Source organism: Panthera leo, chromosome D2 (genome assembly GCF_018350215.1).
Source record: "Panthera leo isolate Ple1 chromosome D2, P.leo_Ple1_pat1.1, whole genome shotgun sequence".
Lineage (NCBI taxonomy): Eukaryota > Metazoa > Chordata > Mammalia > Carnivora > Felidae > Panthera > Panthera leo.
In genome coordinates this window covers 19,607,648-19,628,742 of record NC_056689.1, presented here as the reverse complement: position 1 = coordinate 19,628,742, position 21,095 = coordinate 19,607,648, and the positions used below count along the sequence as shown (strand labels likewise).

The 21,095-nt window shown below is 37.7% G+C and overlaps 1 protein-coding gene across 3 annotated transcripts; it reads right to left on the bottom strand.

Annotated features, from left to right (window-relative positions):
* Window positions 1–2,901: 2,901 nt before the first annotated feature.
* On the bottom strand, window positions 2,902–16,933 carry TFAM (transcription factor A, mitochondrial). Of its 3 annotated transcripts, XM_042908826.1 has the most exons (8): window positions 16,440–16,530; window positions 16,032–16,344; window positions 15,760–15,878; window positions 14,256–14,326; window positions 13,423–13,572; window positions 9,739–9,834; window positions 3,732–3,788; window positions 2,902–3,264 (listed from the first exon to the last, which is right to left on the bottom strand). In XM_042908826.1, the coding sequence occupies exons 2-8, from the start codon at window positions 16,094–16,096 to the stop codon at window positions 3,118–3,120; spliced, it is 705 nt and encodes a 234-aa protein (XP_042764760.1). In that variant the 5' UTR covers window positions 16,097–16,344; window positions 16,440–16,530; the 3' UTR covers window positions 2,902–3,117. The 3 variants fall into 3 exon arrangements, with proteins under 3 accessions (XP_042764760.1, XP_042764759.1, XP_042764761.1); XM_042908825.1 differs by lacking the exon at window positions 16,032–16,344 and having other exon boundaries at window positions 16,440–16,933; XM_042908827.1 differs by lacking the exons at window positions 13,423–13,572; window positions 16,032–16,344 and having other exon boundaries at window positions 16,440–16,933.
* Window positions 16,934–21,095: the final 4,162 nt, after the last annotated feature.

Below are 21,095 nucleotides of genomic sequence, written 5' to 3'. Positions count from 1 at the left end.
GAAACTTTGTGGAGCACTTGGGTCGCTCAGTTGGTTAAGCGCCCGACTTCGACTCAGGTCACGCATGATCTCACGGTTTGTGAGCTTGAGACCCGCATGGGGCTGTCTGCTGTGAGCAAAGAGCCCACTTCGGATCCTCTGTCCCTCTTTCTCTCCCCCTCCCCCACTTGCTCTCTCCTTCTCTAAAAATAAAAAAAAATTAAAAGTTATAACAGAAACTGTGTATACTGTGAATCTAGATTGCATTTGGTATATGGCATTCCAGTCTTCCGCATGTACTGAAGTTTATTAAGGTGTGGACTCAGATATTCCAATATTTAAAGTATTAACAATAACATTCTTTTAGAAATGAAGAAAACCCAATAAATTATCATTATTTTATAATGATACCCAACTTTATCAATACCCAATAAAGTATTATCATAATGTGGTTCGGCTCTAGCCACTGTTTCATACTTTTTCCAATATGAGAGTGTAACTACTTGAGAACTTACCGGATACTGGATTTCCCAATATACTTGGAAAGATATGATTTGAATGTGTCCTGTATAAAATACCATACATAGGTAGTTAAATGTTAAAAGCGCCCAGAAGGTAATTGTGAAGATATGTTTTGTACTACATTTGTCCAGGCAGATGTTTACAAAATTCATTTCTCTATCTTACCCATTCTACAATGAATATTGTACTATCAACACGGACTCGTATGTGCTCCTTGGGCTCATGTGAAGCACAGAACACAGCAAATTATTTCACTGATGACTTTCTCCATTCTCAAGATGGTACATAATCAGTACCTTTCTAGATGCCACAGGGAATGAGGGCTTAATTCTTTCCTGGAAACCCTAATGATAAAGACTGATAGACACTAGTAGTGTACCTCCTCTTCTTTCCCCAAATCCTTCTAGCTTCAGAATCACGCTATATCTATTTTTTTTTCATGGCATATCCATTTAACTAATGGCAGACCATCCTGTATTTGTAACCACAGGGGAAACTTTGAAAACACCCAACTTTATATGTTTAAATCTTATTCTTCCTCTTAAGTTCTATTTTTCTCTTCAGTCCCTACTTTTGTCAAGCTTATTATATACAAGTTATCTTTTCATGACTTTGTACTGATTTTCTATATAGAAACTACAAAAATCTTCAGAGTTTTTCTGGAGATTTAGAAGCTACAATTTTTCTCCATATTTAGCATAAAATTAAGTGCATATAAATTTTGAGTTATCCTGTTCCTGTGAACTGATGGTGAAAAGATGAATGATTTTAATCAAAAGGTGGTATAGATTTTGAAAACCTTTGCTTGACTCCCCAGAGAGGATAAACAAATGCTAAAAGTTGATAAGGTATGTGGTATATACTAACTGGAAAGCTCATGAAGCTTTTACTAAGCCATAACAAATAATTTAAAAGAATCTCATCCTACACTACATGGACCTTTTTTATTATACTAATATAATTTGAAACTAAAGAGTATTTTCCTTGCTAACACTGTGGAGCAACTTTGCTTAGCTTCTTCAGTGATTTGACTTCTTTCCTCTTAAGATAATGGTGACAAAGATTCTAAAACAAGAACCTCTGAAAAGAGTTTTATAGAACTATTACTAACAATTATACACTGGACACTAGTTTACACATAGAACACTAGTCACACTAGTCTATACTAAAGGCCACAGGTTGACAAACTTTCTTTGTAAAGGGTCAGATAGTAAATATTTTAGGCAGGCTTTAGGCAGGCTACACAGTCTCTGAAATAACTATTCAACAATGTTCCACAAAAGTAGCCATAAACCATGAGGAAAAAAGTACAACTGTGTTCCAATAAAATTTCATTTATGGACACCAAATCTCTTTTAATTTTTGTGTGTTTTGAAAAATTGTTTTTAACCACTTAAAACTGTAAACACAATCCTTAGCCCACAGGCCATGAAAAGCAGGCATTGGGCTGGATTTGGCCCACAGACCAGAGTTGGCTATACCTTATATGGGCTTCTATATGTTACACAAAATGTTTAAATTCCAAGTCTAAAGACATTGGAGACTTTTGTTTTTTAGATCTCTCATTTTAAAACTTATACTAGACAAGCTGTCTACTTCCTGGATAAATACACTCATGTGAGACAGAGAAAATAATTCAGAATACATATCCCTACTTAAAAAAGAAGACGGAAAAATTTTTGCAAAATGAATCTTTCACCCTAAAACATATAATTAGGAAACATTTAAAATTTTTATTCTATGCAATATAAAACAATATGCATAGATTTGGTACACAATTTCTTGGTTTTTACTTTAGGAAACAAGGCAATAAGGAAAAGGTTTATAAATCTCTCCATCCCTTTTATAAAAAGTTGCAACTGAAACCAGCAATTCCTTGCAAGTACAACTATCAATTCTGAATATATGAATTATACCTGGGAATTGGCATTTACATAGATGAGTACTGGGTGCTCTTTTATTTTGAGAGAGAGAGAAAGAGAGAGGGTATGAGCGGGGAGGGTCAGAGAGAGAGAACAGGTGAGGGAAGGGGGGGGGGGGGGAGAATCCCAAACAGGCTCCACACCATCAGAGCAAAGCTGGATGCAGGGCTCAAACTCATGAACTGTGAGACCATGACCCGAGCCGAAACCAAGATCAGATGTAAAACCGACTGAGCCACCCAGGCACCCCTCTTTTAAACATGTACAACTGTATCATAAAACACCATGACTTCTACAATTTGGGGCACTTTTGAATATGAAACTCCTGCCTCCATATATATATAAGGAAACAAGAATACTCTTTCCAGTCATCAAGTATGAAAAACTTCACAGTCTGATTTACCTTTATCAAAGGTAAAATGATTCACTACTGCATTTCATGGATTATTGTGATTCTCAGTAGTTCCTTAACACAAAGTAAATTTCACATGAACTTTTTATCTGTTTGGGTTTTCCAAAGCAAGATACTAATACAAAATGTATTGAACTGGCAGAAGTCCATGGGCTAAAGAAAAAGGAATTAAATATAAAATGTTCACCAACTTTATCCTTTCTAATTTTCAACAGCATCAGATATGGAGACCTAATTGGTTTCTTGTGTCTATCCATTATGAACATAACTCAATCTTCTATTTTAATACTCTTCAATGCCATTTTTTGCTTGGTGCTTTACTGTGCGACGTAGAAGATCATTTCGTCCAACTTCAAGCATCTGTTCTTCCCAAGATTTCATTTCATTATAATAACGAATTTTATCATCATTAGCAAGTTGAATATACACCTGAGAAAAAGTGTAATTGTTAAAATAATTTCTTTTAGAAGAATCTTTACAATTAATTTCTGGAATGCTTCCATATACTCTAGAAATCACCTTACTATTATTCTACATGTATAATGGGGGACTAAGGAAGGAATTTTTTTTTGATATAAAAGATGAGAAAAAGGCTAAGAGTTAAAGATAATTAAGTTGTGACAATTTCAGGGTTTGGGATGTGGGAAAGGAGCTGAGGCAAGGTGAGATTGTCACTGGATAGAGTGAACACTTTATGAGTGACATTGTTTTTTATTTGTAGTTAAAAACTACCAAAAGAAAAAAGCTGAACTGGTCCTAAAGATATAAAAATAATTTTAAAATACTTTGTGATACTAGTGATATAAAGTTGTTTTCACATGAATAAAGCCTCGCCCTAATATATTCTCTCACAGATATTCCAACTAGACACTTGAGACTAAAACCATACTACTTACTTGCTTTTGAGAACTGGAGAGATTTTTCCAGTTTTCATTTATAGTCTTCAGCTTTACCTGTAAAACACATATGTTTAAGTACCAGATACAGAGACTTCAGTGGTTAAAGAAAGATCTTTTTTAATTCTTGATTCCAATAATAAAATCTGATATCGAGAATCACAGGCAAAGTCTTATCAATTCCTTACCTCCATTTTTAAAAAATTTTTTTAATGTTTCTTTATTTTTCAGAGAGACAGATGACAAGTGGGGGAGGGCAGAGAGATGGGACACAGAATCTGAAGCAGGCTCCAGGCTCCAAACTGTCAGCACAGAGCCTGAAGCAGGGCTCAAACCCACGAGCCATGAGCTCATGACCTGAGCCAGAGTCAGATGCTTAACTGACTGAGCCACCCAGGGGCTCCTTACCTTTCTTTCTAAAAAAAAAAAAAAAAACAAAAATTTTTTTTAATGTTTATCTTTATTTTTGAGACAGAGAGAGACAGAGCATGAGCGGGGGAAAGGCAGAGAGAGAGGGAGACACAGAATCTGAAGCAGGCTCCAGGCTCTGAGCTATAAGCACAGAGCCCAACGTGGGGCCCAAACTCGTCAACTGCGAGATCATGACCTGAGCTGAAGTCAGACGCTCAACCGACTGAGCCACCCAGGAGCCCCGTCTTTCTAAGTAAGAACTATTAAACTTAAAACACACAAAAAGTGAATAGAATGTAGATATTATCCTTTTTTATTGATATATAATCGACATATGACATTATTAATATCAGGTGTAAACTTGATTCATCATTTGTATATCCTGTGAAATGATCACCACCGTAAGTCTAGTTAACTAATCTGTCACAATACATAGTTACAAAATTTTTTTTTGTGACAAGAAGTTTTAAGATTTACTCCAGGCAACTTTCAAAAGTGTAATATGTCATTTAAAAAAAAATTTTTTTATGTTTATTCATTTTTGAAAGACAGAGAGAGACACAGCACAAGCAGGGGTGGGGCCGAGAGAGAGGGGGACACAGAATCTGAAGCAGACTCCAGGCTCTGAGCTGTCAGCACACGTGGGGCTTGAACTCACAAACCACAAGATCATGACCTGAGCCAAAGTCGGATGCTCAACCAACTGAGCCACCCAGGTGCCCCTCAAAAGTGCAATATATTATTTTTAACTATAGTCACCATGTTGTTGTTTTTTAGAGGGAGAGAGGAGAGAGAGAGAGCATGTGCACACACGTGAGTGGGGGAGGAAGAGACGAGAATCTTAAGCAGGCTCCACGCTCAGCACGGAGCTCACCTCACGACCCTGAGCCAAAATCAAGAGTAGTATGCTCAACCGATGAAGCCACCCAGGCACCCCTACAGTCACCATGCTGTACAATGTATCTTCAGGACTTACTTATTTAAAATTAGAAACTGGTACACTTTGACCATTCTCACCCATTCTGCATCCCAACCCCAACCTCTAGCAACCACCAATCCATTCTATTTATGAACTTGGTTGTTTTGTTGTTGTTTTCAAGATTCCACATATAAGAGAGATCATACAGTTATTTGTCTATTTCTGACTTATTTCATTTAGCATAATGCTCTCAAAGACCATACATGTTGCTGCAAACAGCAAAATTTTCATTCTTTTTGATGGCTGAATAATGCATGCACACCAGTTTATTTATCCATCATCCATCAATGGACAGTTGGATAGCTTCCACATCTTGATTATTGTAAATAATGCCCAATGAACATGGGAGTGCAGATATCTTTTCAAGTTAGTGTTTTTGTTTCCTTTGGATAAATATCCAGAAGTAGAACTGCAGGATCATATGAAAATTCTATTAATTTTTTGAGGAAACTCCATACCATTTTCTACAGTGAGCTGCAATCTACATTCCCATCAACATATACACAGCGATTCCCTTTACTCAGCATCTTTTTTTTTTTTTTTTAATTTTTTTTTAACGTTTAATTTTTGAGACAGAGAGAGACAGAGCATGAACAGGGGAGGGGCAGAGAGAGAGGGAGTCACAGAATCTGAAACAGGCTCCAGGCTCTGAGCTGTCAGCACAGAGCCCGACGCGGGGCTCGAACTCACGGACCGTGAGATCATGACCTGAGCCGAAGTCGGACGCTTAACCGACCAAGCCACCCAGGCGCCCCCCTTTTCTCAGCATCTTTGCCACCACCTGTTATTTTCTTATCTTTTTGATAACAGCCATTCTAACAGATATGAGGTGATATCTCATTTGGTTTGCATTTGCCTGATTACTGGTGCTGAAAACCTTTTTATGTACATGTTAGTCATCTGTATTGTCTTCTTTGGAAAAATGTGTATTCAGATTTTCTCCCATTTTTTAAGTCAGCTTGTTTTTTTGCTACTGAGTTGTACAAGTTCTTTATATATTTTAGATATTAACCTTTTCATATATATGATTTTCAAATCTTTCCCCTCATTCAGTAGGTTGCTTTTTCACTTTGTTAATGGTTTCCTTTGCTGTGCAGATGTATCTTTTTTGATTCAACAATACTTATATTCAAGTATAAATCTATATTCCTATGATAGACTAACTTCAAAGACTTAAATGTTTTATTTCTTCCCTGTATCTTAATGTTTTATTCTAAAATTTGTACCTAAGTATTCAGGCATACTCATAGGAACAATACCACACTGGTCCTTAATTCTACTTAGCTGAACTTAAATTATATGACCTGGAAAAAGTCATTATTACCTCTCTTAGGCTTGGTTCTTCATTTATAAAATTAAAGGATGCAGGAAACCCAGGGATGGAGGAGAGTTAGAGAGGAGAGTCAGCACACCTCACACAGTATGTGCTGTTGCTCCCAGAAAGCAGAGACTGAGGCAATAAATGGGTGGGTGAAGAATGAGGGGCAGAGGGGTCGGAGAAGGCAAGTGTGAAGAAGGGAGGAAAATGGTCTGAAAAGAATCTATTTAAATCTAAGAGGAAGTCATCAGTGATTTTAAACAGAAGCAGAGTGAGAATAATGAACTTTACTGTTCTGACCAGAACTCTGTTATTTTATCCTACCAACAAAAATAGAGGTATAGACAGTATCTGAGACTACATAACCATCATGTTTTGGAACACTTTAATACTTAATACTTACCTTTATAAACACATCTAATATATTCAGGGACATTTACTCACTAAATAATTGCTCTCTTAGCTCTGGAAGGAATTGCTTCAATCTTTCATAGCTAAGCTTTTTCCTTATGTTTAATCCATAAGCTTTTGTATTCACTGAGTTCAACAATAATTTATAAAGTTGCATGCATAAAAAAATCTGATCTTTCACCTTAATAAAGTAATTCATTAAAGAAAATTAAAGAGATGGAAAGATGTTTAGTTTTGCTCCTTCCTAAAACTCATTAAATAAGCCCTTCCACCATGTGAGGACACCGTGAGATGGTACCAGCTATGAACCAAGAGGGACCTCACTAGCAGACAACTATGACAGTGCCTTGATCTTGGACTTCCCAGCCTCCAGAACTGTGAACAATAAATTTCTATTGTTTATTTTTTTTAAGTAAATGAATAAACAACACTTTTTAAGGCATAAACCCACATGGACAAAGACAACAGGAGAGGAAACTACCAACACAAAATTTTAGCAGCTAAAAAGTAGGTGGAGAAATGGTAACTGAGTTACCTAACCAAGAAGGCAGATTCCCAACCTGGTACTGGGGAAAGCCGTAAAGCAAACCAATTTACAATGCAGAATTCCCAAGCAGCTCAGGAATTGGCAGCACCAGATAGGTAGAAAACGGTGGTGAAAGGTGTGCTTAAAACAGTAAGACTGACTGAAATTCTCTTGAAAAAGAGATTAAATCCCCACCATGGGCAGATTCTAGGACTTATCCCCTCAAAAGGGTAAAATAGAGCTACTCTGTGGATACTAGGTACAGTTGGGGCCAGTGGTACCACACTGAAAACAAGGAGATTAAGTAAAAATGTACGTATACAGTATCCCAGAAAGAAAAGCAAAAAAGGTTAAGAGAAAAACAATACAGAAAAGAAAATGAGAGGACCAGCTCAGAAGACACAAAAACAAGTATGAGGTCTTAAAGAGAACACAGCGGGAAAGGTGGGGGGGGAGGGGAGAGAAGAAAAAAGAAACCAGATCACATTCAAAGGACCAATAATCAAAATGGCTTTATACTTCTCAAAAGCTATTAACAAGAGAAAGAAGCAATATTTTTAAAATTCTGAAAGAACATGATCTCTAGATTCTATGCTTAGAATTCTATGCCCAAACTATCAAGCAAATATAAGGTTAGAGATTATTTTCAGACAAGCAAAAATTCAAAAAATTGATCTTCCATGTACTCTCACTGGGGAGATGCTCCTATAATAAAATCAGTAAACCAAGAAAGACAACAGCAGAAGCAAAACCACCACAAAGATGAATGTCAACTGTGCACTAGCAATAAAAGGCTACAACCAAAGTGGAACAAAACAGAGGTTCCAGATTGAAACTGACAGAATAGCTAATGCATCTAAATGCACTGAAAGCTGGTAAATATTTAAGGGTTTGGGGCTAAATTACTGATAATACATAAAAAACTAAGGAAACAAAAACATAAGACATACTGAACTTCAGTGAAAGTTTTGCAATTAAAAAAAAATAGTCATAGCAAATGGCATAGCAAATGGCATAGCAAATATCATACTCAATACTTCTCTAACCAAAATTGTAAGTATACTGGGAGGCAGGAAAATGGAAACATGAACAGTGGGATGAGGAAGTAATAAATGCTCATCTCAAATAATGGGAGATAATGCCTAAAATATAGGTAATGCTGAAAATTGAAAAAAAATCAAGAAGTAACAATATAAGGCTGTTATTCACAGAAATGAAGATAAACAGCACAAGAATGAGCTAACAATAAAAGGTATTCACTTATATGACAGGGCTGTGAAAACTGGTTATCTTTTATAACAAGTCTTATTTTGATTCTTTTAACTACAAGGATATATACCCAATATTTTTTAAATGAATAAAAATGATAGTTGCATTAATTTTAATATCCTGAGATAGGGTCCCTCAGCCATTAAGCTTTCTAGGTGATTCCAAGGTGCAGTCGAGTTGAGAACCACTGATTTAGAAGCATTCTCTAGCGTATAACCTTTTTACACTGATAAGAAAACTAAATCCAAAGTCATTTAATGACTGAGCAAATTCCAACTAAAAAAATAAACAAGCATATATTTTTAGTAATTTAAGGCCATAGAAACAATTTTAAAATCCCAAGGAGTAAATAAATGCAAGTATACAGCCAGGGAAGACCATATCACATATACATATTATTTAATCAAGTGTCAAACAGGACTTATGAAATGAACTACAGATCCTAATAACCCAAAATGTGGCACAGTGGCAAAAACCTTCATCTCAAATTGACAAAAGTTAGAGATCTGAACGTATGCTCTTCTTACCCTATCATATTATAAAAGGAAAAATACAATTGCCAATTTGGAGCTTCTAACAAGGAAATAAGGAAAGAATAAGCCACGGCAGGAATGACACACTTCTTTTCTTCTTTGACATATTCATATGGTGATGCTCATGGGTGTAATACATTCCCATGGGCATAACCAAAATTTTATTAAAGGATATAATATGAAGCAAGGTTATACTCAAATCCCAGTACAAAGTATTATAATCCCACTCTCATTCTTTCCCAGTGATGGTAAAACAGTCCCAGGACTGACTGATAAGAAGTCCAGAACTTTAACACCCCTATAAATTTGAAAATGTTATTATTTTAAATTTAAAAAAGCTGACAATATATATATTGGCCGCTAAGTACTCAAATTGTATGTGGCAAGAAAATGTGTTTTCCTTTAAAAGATACAAGAGGGCATTATTTGTATAAAGTACTTATTTATAACAATTTACTACTTTTCTTCACATCCTAACATATGACACCCCTACAATTTTCTGTCTAAATATTTTAAAAATCAAAACAAAAATTTAAAAAACAAATCTAATTCTGCTTTACCTGTGATGTACCATCCTTATGTTCCTGGAACCTTTCAGCTATATAAATGTTGTAAGCTGAGCGAGGTCTTTTCGGTTTTCCAAGCATTGTTAACTCCTGAGTAACAAAAATGGAAGAGTTAGATATAGTTTTAACTTCTGTAAGACTTTACCTACAGAAACTTTATTCACTACTATGCATTACAGGAAGTTCCTATAAGTGAATGTTATGATTCTTTGTATATACAAAATGACTACTCACTCTTGGGATCAGAATTATTTTTGTGATAGCACTAAGTTTTGAAAATTATAAAAGGTTTTATGAGTTATTTTCCATATAAAAACTTTTCCCTTACATATTATTTTCATGGTCTCCATGAAGTGAGTAACTGAGCACTTAGGTACAAAATCTTTTTTAAAGGTTAAAACAATTTCAGTTTCATCCTTCCAGAACACTACCATCTCCCAGCCACTATATGCCTCTACCACAACTCATAAACACTAGAGTATCTGTTTAATAATCTCTCATTTCATTTCCTTCCTTGGTATCTCTCAACTTTTAAACTTCAACAGATGTGTTAAATTCAATTCTTTTAACTAGGTACCAAAGGACAGAGGAGGCAAGAAATAGCAAATACATGTATCCCTTACTGTTTAAGTTAGTTTAGTTTCAAGGGGCACCTGGGTAGCTCAGTCAGTTAAGTGTTCGACTTCAGCTCAGGTCATGATCTCACAGCTCTTGAGTTCGGGCTCTGTGCTGACAGCTCAGAGCCTAGAGCCTGCTTCAGATTCTGTGTCTCCCTCTCACATTCTGCCCCTCCCCCACTCACACTCTGTCTCTCAAACATAAATAAAAACATTAAAAAAAAATTTTTTTAATGTTTACTTTCTGAGTTTCAGAGAATAAAGGATGCTGCACTATTCTATTTAGTTTTTGAATTTGGATAGTAGTACTTGTAATTCATAAATTATGTGGTTTTTAATGGCAATTTGGTTAAAGTCAATAACAAACCCAATTTTATTTCATAAATAAAGTACAGCCCCTGTGATTAACCTCATTCTTCCTGGACTTCTCAGACACAGAACAACTATAAAACTACTGCAGACTCCAGGTACTTCATAACGTAACTGTTTCCCCTTTTGTTTCTAGAGCTTGGAATTCATCATCCTTCCTAACAATAAGTATACAGCTGAACAGACTGAAAAATCAACAACCCTCTTGGATCCCTAAGGGAGAGAAGTTTGTTTCAAACTGCTGCCCCCTAGACTGGAGTGACACACAAGTAAATACAGGGAGTCGAAGCAACCCCTGCTGGAACCAGTGCTGGGGTACCAAAACCTCTACTGTAATTAATTAATTGCTGGATGTTCTGGCTTCAGGGGGAGCCAGTCATAAGAATGTCCTCACAGGACGCCTGGGTGGCTCAGTCAGTTAAGCGTCCGCCTCTTGGTTTCAGCTCAGGTCACCATTAGTGAGTTTGAGCCCAGCATCGGGCTCTGCGATGACAGAGTGGGATTCTCTCTCTCTCTGCCTCTCCCCTGCTGGCTCTCTTGGCCTCTCAAAATAAATAAACTTAAATTAAAAAAAAAAAAAAAAAAGAAGACAGTCCTCACAGTATTGTGATATACTTCTAGGAGCTAAACCAGATTTCCACAATTAATACCAGAAAAAATATTTCCCCTGCTTCTGTAAGAAAGGAAGAGAGGAAAAGAAACTATTTTGAAATGCCTGAGCACTCAACTATTAACAAGGCCTGCCTTCAGGGGAAACTAGTTAACCAGAGCCTAACTTACCTGCATGAAGGGAAAACACCCAACTCCTGCACACTCTAGTCATTCTGACTCACACCTAATGGGGAGGGGGAGTGTGGAAGAGTGAACTGAGAAACTCTTGTGAAGTTCACAGACCAGTTGCATAGGCTCACTAAAAGATCGGGACCTAATTGTAGGACTACAGAATGCTTTTCTTGACCCCCACACCTCACCACCACATTGCTAAGGCCTATTTACAGCAGTTCCTTTTATTCAGTACATTATGTCCATCAATCAAGAAAAAACTTCCAAGGCAGACTAAAAGGCAAAAAACATAATATGAAGAGACAAAGCAAGCATCAGAACCAGATATGGGAGGGATGTTGAAATTATCAGACCGGGAATTTAAAACAACTAGATTAGTATGCTAAAGGCTCCAGATTGCATGTAAGAACAGATTGGCAATGTAAAACTCGGAGATGGAAATCCCAAGAAGTAACCAAAAAAAACCAAAAAACAAAAAAAGTTAGAGATCAAAAATGCTGTAACAGAGGCGCCTGGGTGGCTCAGTCAGTTAAGTATCTGACTCTTAATCTCAGCTCAGGAGACTGGGCTCCAAGCTGGGTATGGCACCTATTAAAAAAAAGAGAGAGAGAGGAGAGAAAGGAGAGAGAGAAGAGAGACAAGAATGTTGTAATGAAACGAAGAATGTCTTTAATGGGTTTATTAGTAGACTGGACATGGCTGAAGAAAGAATCACTGGGCTAAAGGATGTAATAATAGAATCCTCAAAAATCCAAAACAAAGAGAACAAAGACTGAAAAATAAACCAAAAACTGAAGACTATCCAAGGACTATAGGACAACTTAGAACAGGTGTAACCAACATAAAATGGGAATACTAGGAGGAGAAAGAGAAAAAGAAATATATGAAAGGGAAATCCCATATTACTGCCCAATCCTCATTTCTGGTCTCTCCACTCTTACATTGGATGGGTGCATTAAAAAGGAAGGGAGAATAAAGGAGGGAGAATAAACTTCAGTACCCACCCCTCCAAATACCCCTATGCAGACACTGTATTTCTATTGTCTTTTCTAGCTCCTTTTTACTAATTGGATCAGAAGACTAGATTGCTATCTAGATTACTGACTTAAAATGGGTGAGTCCTGAACTCTGGTGCTAGGAGAGCTCAACAAGAGTCAGGGAGACATATGTTGTCATCTCACATTAAAGTCTCAAATTTACTTTTTCAAAGAAATAGTTTTAACTCTGATGACCATTTTTTACAGTATATGTACTGGACCAGCAAGCTGACCATCTCATACCTAATACTGTTCCTACAGAAAAATGTAGGAATACATTTTTGTATTTTGTATTTTGCTTTCAAGCAATAGTATTTATGTGGATTAATAACCTTAAACTGGGACCAGACTACAAATCTGAACCATGTGGGGTGTTTAATGAGGAAAAGTAGTTCATCCTATAGGACTTCTTATTTGACTAGATACAATAAAGGCATTTTTTCCTGATGTGTTAATGAAATCAGTCTATTTAGCAACATCCATAATGAAACTCATCCATAATCAAACTCACCATTACCTATAAAACAATTCAAATCAGCAGGTTATCCTAGACAAGACACAGACACAAAGATTCTTGCTATTCCTGATTTGGCTGTTTCATAACTCTGTTCCTTCAGCTTTCATTCTAGTCCTAACTACGTATCTTAAATTTGGATACATTCAAAAGTAGTAACAAGGGGTTCCAAGACAGACTCAATGCCAAGTGGTCCTAGTGGCAGAAAAGAGTTATCCCATTTTTTCCTAACTGGGGTACTCCTGATGACATTCTACCATTTAGCCACATATATCAAAATAAGAAAAACTCCCAATATTCATTGTTCTATAAATTTCAGTTCTTTGCCAAAGGAAAAAAATATTTCACTGATACTCACTCTCTTTTTTATTAATGCTTTCTTTTTTAAACGTTTTTGCTGGATTTCTTTTTCCAAAGATACAATCTGACTTGGAGTTAACTGTTCTTGAATTCTGTTTATCTCTTCTTTGTATGCCTGCCAGTCTGCCCTGTAAGCATCTTCATATATCTATAAATAAAAACCCAAACATGAAGTCAATAAATTACTGCTGATAAATCAAACACAGCACACCCGCCAGGGAAAGACAATTGCATGACTTCAGATAAAGACAGACTAGGGGCACCTGGGTGGCTCAGTCAGTTGAGCGTCCGACTTCAGCTCAGGTCATGATCTCACAACTTGTGAGTTCGAGCCCCACATCGGGCTCTGTGCTGACAGCTCGGAGCCTGGAGCCTGCTTCTGATTCTGTGTCTCCCTCTCTCTCTGCCCCTGCCCCACTCATGCTCTGTCTCTCTCTGTCTCAGAAATAAATAAACATTAAAAAAAATTAAAAAAAAATAAACATTAAAAATAAATAAAAATTAAAAAAAAATAAAAAGACAGACTAAACCACCAAGTGAAAAATGTGCTCTGGAATCACATGTATATGGACTAAAAACATGTTTTTTTCATAAAAATGTTAACAAAGGTGAGAGTCTAACAACTAGTCTTCAGTTTCAGATACTGCCAACCCTTTGTTGCCACTGCCATACACCCATTTTCTAATCATTATGAATCAGAAAGTATGAAGTTCCTTTATAGGTAACAGATACTAAAAAAATTTTTTTAATCATCTAGTCCCTTAAAGGACATGACTATTATTCTTAACTGCAGAATAACTGGTCAGCAATACTGAAAACCAATATGCTTACTTTTTTCTCTGAATCAGGAAGTTCCCTCCATAGCTGGGCAATTTTTCTAATTAGTTCTGAATTTTTCGCATCTATAGATTGAAATAAAATGAAAAAGTCACAATTTTATGTCTCAGGATTAATTTCTAAAGACTTCTAGGAAGTCTAGCTTTAGCTCTAAGTTTTATTACAGACACCTCTATACCACATATAATACAATGATTTAGGTTTTCTTTAATTTCATACTTTATCCAGAATTGTTAAAGTCTGTTACCTAATAATTAAGAAATATGTCACATACCCTCCCAAAATTATTAGTTTAAGCAGTTGGGTAATCACTGTCTTCAAGCTTTTTTACTTCATATTTCAAACAAAAATTTTTTTCCCATCTTTCAGGAATTATTAAGTTCATAAAACCTTACTCAACAATAAAATATAATCTTGATTCACGTAACACTGCCTTGTATTTCAGTTACAGAAACACTACTTGCAACAAGCTATTCTAAAATCAATTCATTATTCCCCATTTCCTTCCTCATCTTAACTGATCAAGTCATTATTCCCCATTTCCTTCCTCATCTTAACTGGAGTGGCATTTTAACAAACCACTTAGTTTGAACTACAAAATTTTAAAACATGTGAGTACTTCTTAAACATGTCTCTTAAACCAATTCTTTATAATGTAGGAATTTTCATTACAGTTCATTTGGTTTTCACAAGTACCCTGTGAAAGGGCTCTAGAAATCATAAAGTTGACTATTCTTAATTTAGTTATTATCTTTACACTACTATAATCACAAATGAAGGCCCACAGCCTTTCTAGGGAGTCAACAAAAATCCTACCTGGAAATCTTTTTTTTTTTCAGGAAGTCAACCGATTTCCAGTGAAAAAGCTCTTGGAATTAGCAATTTGTATAGAGCTTTACAGTTTACAGAACACATCCACATAAGTTATTTCATTGCAACTTCATTAACAATTCCCTGAAGCAGGAGCTAAAGCAAGTAATAAAATGATTCATCAATGGTGCTCCAGGCCAATGGCAACTAGACCCCCAAAATTCAGCTTTTTCATCTTCTTCCCTGGGTGCTTCCACTCCACATGCTGCTATTTTTAAAATACTTTTCATTAAATGAGTAAGTCAGGAGGATAAAGTCAATGGTATTGTAATAGTCTTGTATGGTGATTGATGGTAGCTACACTTGTGGTCAGCATAGCATAATGTATACAGTTGTCCAGTCACCACTATGTTGTACACCTGAAACTAGTGTAACACTGTGCTTCAACTATACCTCAATAAAATATACATAGTAATAAGAAATAAATAAAAATACCTTTCATTAGCTCAATTATTTATAAGGAATTTGTACTTGGTAAAAAATGTCATACTTTACAGACCACTAAACGTTAATGGTTATTTTTCCGCAGTCACTGGATGCTTTCAAAGTGCAAATCAAGTCTGAAGTAAAACTGTTTAGTGGCTTCTTTATTACATCAGAAAACAGTAAATGCTCCAAAACTCCTTACCTGGGTTCTGAGCTTTAAATATGGGTAGCTGTTCTTTAGAAAATCGAACGTATGAAGTCAGAGGCTTCTTTGGATAACTATTCACGGTGGATGAAAAACATCTCGGTACATATGCAAAACTACGTATAAAGAAAATAACCAATATCAAGTATTTAAGTGCCAATATTCACTTTTAGATGAACACAGATTCCCCCCAAAAAGACGCTATCAGAATGCTATATATGGCACGGTGTTAGTGACTTTTAAAACCCTGTCCTAACCAGAGAAAAGACCTGCAAAACTGAACTCTCGAAGCTTCATCTATGCCTGTTAAGAAGGGCAGAGTGGAGGAAAGCATCTGCACTTCAGCTCCTGGACCCTGCCTTCTCAACGCTTCTACTGATGGAGGGAGACTCTTTGGCGCGCGACTTCGCAGAGAACTCTGAACGAGGGCTACAAGGTTGGACAGCGCGGAGCGGCGGGAAGGAAGAGGAAAGGTGGAGGGTGGCCGGAAAGTAAGACTGCTGGATAAGGCCTGGTCGCAAAACCACCAGCCCCTTCGCAAAGTCGCGGCATGATTCAAAGCGCCACGGTGGCCCGGACCACCTAGGAGACACAAAAAAGTGTACGAAAACGTCTACACTCCAACCCAGACACCCTGAGCCGTGCCGCCTCCTGAAGTGCAGGCGAGAGGTCCTTACCTGAAGGGAGAGCGCAGTCGACTTCCACAACCCGCGCAGAGGTCCGCTCCGGACTTTCCCAGTGCACTCAGCACGCTCCACACGCCCCGGAAAAGCGCCATTGCACCAACTTACAAGGCAGCGACCAGGCGCCAACCTCCTACAGCCCCGCGGCACAACAGAACTCCAACAATGACGAACAGAACCCGCTGGTGACCCTCTGTAGTTTACTCTCATGCCCGCCACTCGCAAGGCACTATGGGAAATCGGCTAACATCCGGTCAGTAGCCGGGGAGCTAGGCAGGGCAGAATTCACGCAGGCGCTGTAGTAGCTTCCCGGTGGGTGAGGTTGCAAAGGAGGAGGGCTCGGGGGCGGAGAAGGAAACCGCAGCCCGGCTTGCCTGCGGAGAGCCCTGGCCTAGAGGAGGCGTAGCTGAGCCACCTCTGCCCCCGGCCCTCCCCTCCGCATTCGGTTCCTCCGCCCGGCCTGGAGGCTGATGGAGGCACTGTGGCCACCTCACCGCAACAGTGCGGGGCTGGCTGGCGTCCGCCTGTGACGACCGAAAGGGCCAGTACGTAACAGTTTTACCGCGAGGACGCGGGATAGCTGTGCGGCCTGCGCTGCTCCGAGGTCAAGCTGGCGGGTGCTGCGCGACCAGCAGAGCCGCTGAGTTCAGGCCGCAACTGGCGCTCAGTATCCAAAACACTGCTGGGGCGGGGGAAGTGGGGCACGTTTCAAACCTAAAAATGCAGATTTCCTGGACTTGCTGCAGTGCCTGATTCAGTATATCTGTGAGGCCCGTGACTCTGTTTTCAACAGGTTCCTCATTGTTTAACAATTTCTGATGCCAGTGGTCATAGGACCACATTTAAAGCAATACTGAACTAGACCCTCGTCCCCTCCACTGCAACTATCCCAGACCCAGTCTTCAACCCTGACATCCAACCCTGCTTAATTAGTAGGGAGGAAACTTTGGCTGATTAGTCGTGCAAAGACTCTTTTCCCATTATTAACGTTAAAGTCTTGATCCGGAAATGTAGCATTCCCTAAGACTCACTTTCCCCCATTGCAGATGAGGATGTTAGACTAGATTAGTTTTTTCGAAGTCCTGAGAAAGTGTGACAAATACGCCTTGAGATATTGATCGATATGCTGTATAACCATTTTCTGTGTCGGCAATGGCATGAAAAAGATTGGGAAGACCTAAACTAAAGGTACATAAGGATCAGCTTTTATATTCCAATTATTTCCTTCTGAAACAGCCTCTATTGGGTAGCTATATTTGTTAGAAAATTCTTACCACTGTAATATTAAGCTGAGAGTCAACTGCTTTCTGTAGCTTTGAAACATTGGCCCTTGATGCAACAAAGGAAAAGCCCACTTTTAAGTGGTATGTAAACAACTATCACTACTCCCTTTTCTTAGTCTCTCAGGGTTGAAAGGAACTTTCCAGGTCATCTGTTCAAACTTCTCATCTTGACATGGAAAAACAGCTTTTTTTTCTGATTACATAACTACGTACAAGGCCCCAAACTTAGGTAAAAGACACAACCTTCCCCCACTCCCAATAAAGTCTGACAGAAGGAAATAAACAATTATAATGCACTAACAAGGCAGAGGTAAGTATAGAATATACTTCCTTATAACATTTTAGCTGGGTTCTGAAATAATTTGTTTTCTCTATATTTTCTAGAATATTTTTGTTCTTTCAGTTATTTGCTAAAAAAACTATTGCAGGTTCGGCTTATCACACTGGGGTCACCAATTGCAGGTTTAGCCTATCATCAATTGTGGGTTCAGCAGAAAAGATTATTCAAGACTCCATGCAAGTCAAGAGAGATGAGAGGGAGGCTAAGGGAAATCTCCCCGACCTGATCTCCAGCTCCTGTATATATTAAGCATACATTATAGGGAGAACATTGCACAATATGTCTTTGGCTATGTGCCAGTAAGATCTATAGAAAGTGTGCACAAAAAACAAGGCATTCCCAAGACCACCAAAGAGCAGATGCAGAAAGCAGGGTGGAGAACAAGATGAGATATTCCATAGATAACATGGTCTAAGGAATTCATGAGCACAGGAAAGACCCAACCCCTAAATATGCACTAACTAGATACTGGTCAGCTGTTTTCAGCAGGGCCAGAAAGCAGTGTAATGCATTCCCTATAATCTCCTTAACTAAGACATAGCTATTTGATTTCCCACAAAACTTCTTTTGGATATTTAAAAAATCTTTTTGTTTTTTTAGAGTGTCATTTTGATCTTACTGTAAAGGTCTTATAAATCTGATCTATAATATTTGTTTTCAGCAAATACCGATATTCCTTAACAGTCATTTACATTGCAGCAAAATTTTATTCCAAATGCAGCATTTACAAAGAAAATATAATTCTACCTGCTTACTCAAATTATCTTTGAGTTTCACTTATGAAACATGAAGACTTACCACAGCCCTTCCTAGGGTTCTGTTCTTTTATTTTGTTTTAAAAGTTTATCTACTCCCATGACTTCAGCTATCAGTTATATCCTCATGGTTCCCATATCTTATATTGAATCCATTTTAGTCCCAAATCTACATAAACACTGTCTTCTGGACATTTTTACCATCATGTCTCACAGATACTTCAATTTTTCATTAACAGAATTCACTATCTTTCTCCTGTTTTGAACAACTTCTCTTCTTAAGAAGCACCTGTATCCCATTTGAATCATCCAAGCTAATAACTTGATAAATCATTTTATAATATCTCCCATTGACACTGTAACTGAACTAACATGAGTTTGGTCTTTGGCGAGTCACAGATAGAAACTATACCAGATGGAATTGTGACACAAAGTAAACTTTTATTTGCAGCAAATAAGGAGATGATGGGGAATAAACTTCCAAAGCTATGACTCTCTGAGCAAGGGTGAATGAGTTCCTTTTATTTAGGGTTAGGATGAATATTTAGATAGGGAAGCTTTGTCATTGTATGTAGAGGTGGGCATAAGGTCATGCGTGCACCTTAAAGAAACATGCCTATACATACATCATATGTTATGTAAATGAGACTTGTGTTCTTCCTTGGATGGAGATTTTAGTATTATAATGAGGTAAAGGTAACTGTCAGTCATTCCATGGTCCATCTGTACAGGTGTGAGTTGGGGTTAATCTCAAATTAGTCTGGGCTGACTGAACTCTTTGCCCAGGCAGTTGTCATTGCTTGAGGGGTAGTTTCGGCTTCCTTCCCCTTGGGTCTTTTGCCTGAATTAAGAGAGAAGCTAGAAAGAAGAGCTTAAGGAAAAATGTGGGACAAAGGTCAGTAGGTACTAGCAGGTGAGCAGTAAAGGTCAGGGGTCTAGCTGGTGGCATAACTTCTTCCCCATCAACCAGCTAATGATAAGTGTTGATGATTCTACCTCATTAACCCCTCTAGTAAGTATTCCTTCTTCTCCAGTCCAATTGCTGCTGCTTTTGTTCAGGACAGTAATATGTTGGTAAGTCAGGTCTCAAAAAGAAAGCCCTAATTTGTGTTTGCTGAGGTCTGTGATATAGACACTCCTACGATGGCTGATTTCAAACTACCAACTTGGTATCATTACTCCTGAAGTTGGGAAGAGATATATATAATTGATTGTCCAGGCCAGTACCAACCAGCTCCTATGTGCCACTCACTGGTTCAGGCTCTGACATCTTTTCCCAAACTCTTACAAGTACTTTTCCTACTTTCAGGCTTACTTCCCTCCTAATCATATTCCACTCTGTCACCAAGTCAGTCTTTCTAAAAGGCAAATCTCATTTATTCACTTGTTTATTAAGACAGACTCCATGCCAGGCAATGATCATGCTTCTATATTTGAAACCTTCAGTGGCTTCTGATTGCCCATGGTATTAAGTTTAAGTTCTCATACATGGCATACAAGTCCTCCATGAACTGGCGCTTTTGTTTCCCCTAGAGCTTCATTTCTCACTTCAACCTTGCTTAAAAATAATTTATTATTTAAACATCTATTTCTTCTGACTGAAACCACTTAATTTGGCTCTGAGTTTACCATTGCATGTTGTGTGATATGCCAAAGTTATGGAAATTACTGGATAAGAATACAGACTCAGAAGTTAGATCTAGGTTTGAATCCTGCTTTTGTTATTTACTAGCTGAGTGACCTTGCCAAATGACAATTTCTGTGACCCAGAGTTTTCCCTTCTGTGAAATGGGGATAATAATGTTTGATTCTTTGGATTGTTACAAAGATTAAATTAGAAAATGTACAAAAAGTTCTTAACAGAGTCCCTGGGACATAGTAAGAGGGTCAACAAACAGTGGCTATAATTATCCTTATATTACTCATAACAATTATTATTAGCTTTTAAATAATTATAGGTATAGTATGAATTTTCCCCAAAGTCAGATTTGCATCACAAACCTGTCATTACTTTGTCATTTTCTGTCTCTATTAAATTACATACACTAATTAGTAAGTTGTGAATGTGAAAACCTGGTCTTCCAATTCATTGTCTTAATGCTTCCCCCATTGTATAAGACTATCCCTCAGACTCATTCAACATACATTATTCCAGCCCCAAATATCTTCTTTGAATCTTCTATAGTGTGTGAGCTTGTATTATTTACTTGTGACATATACTGCTCTGGTGTTTAACCTTTTTTTATGTGCAGATGGTTTTTTTTTTCCCTCA

What these genes read in the sequence shown, in the direction of transcription:
- TFAM (XM_042908825.1), bottom strand. Translation starts at nt 16,540, where the DNA reads ATGGCGCTTTTCCGGGGCGTGTGGAGCGTGCTGAGTGCACTGGGAAAG. An exon ending in ATTTAAAGCTCAGAACCCAG is followed by an intron (nt 14,327 to 15,759) that starts GTAAGGAGTTTT and finishes TTCAATCTATAG; the next exon opens with ATGCGAAAAATTCAGAACTA. An exon ending in ATAAGGATGGTACATCACAG is followed by an intron (nt 3,789 to 9,738) that starts GTAAAGCAGAAT and finishes TGTGTTTTACAG; the next exon opens with GTAAAGCTGAAGACTATAAA.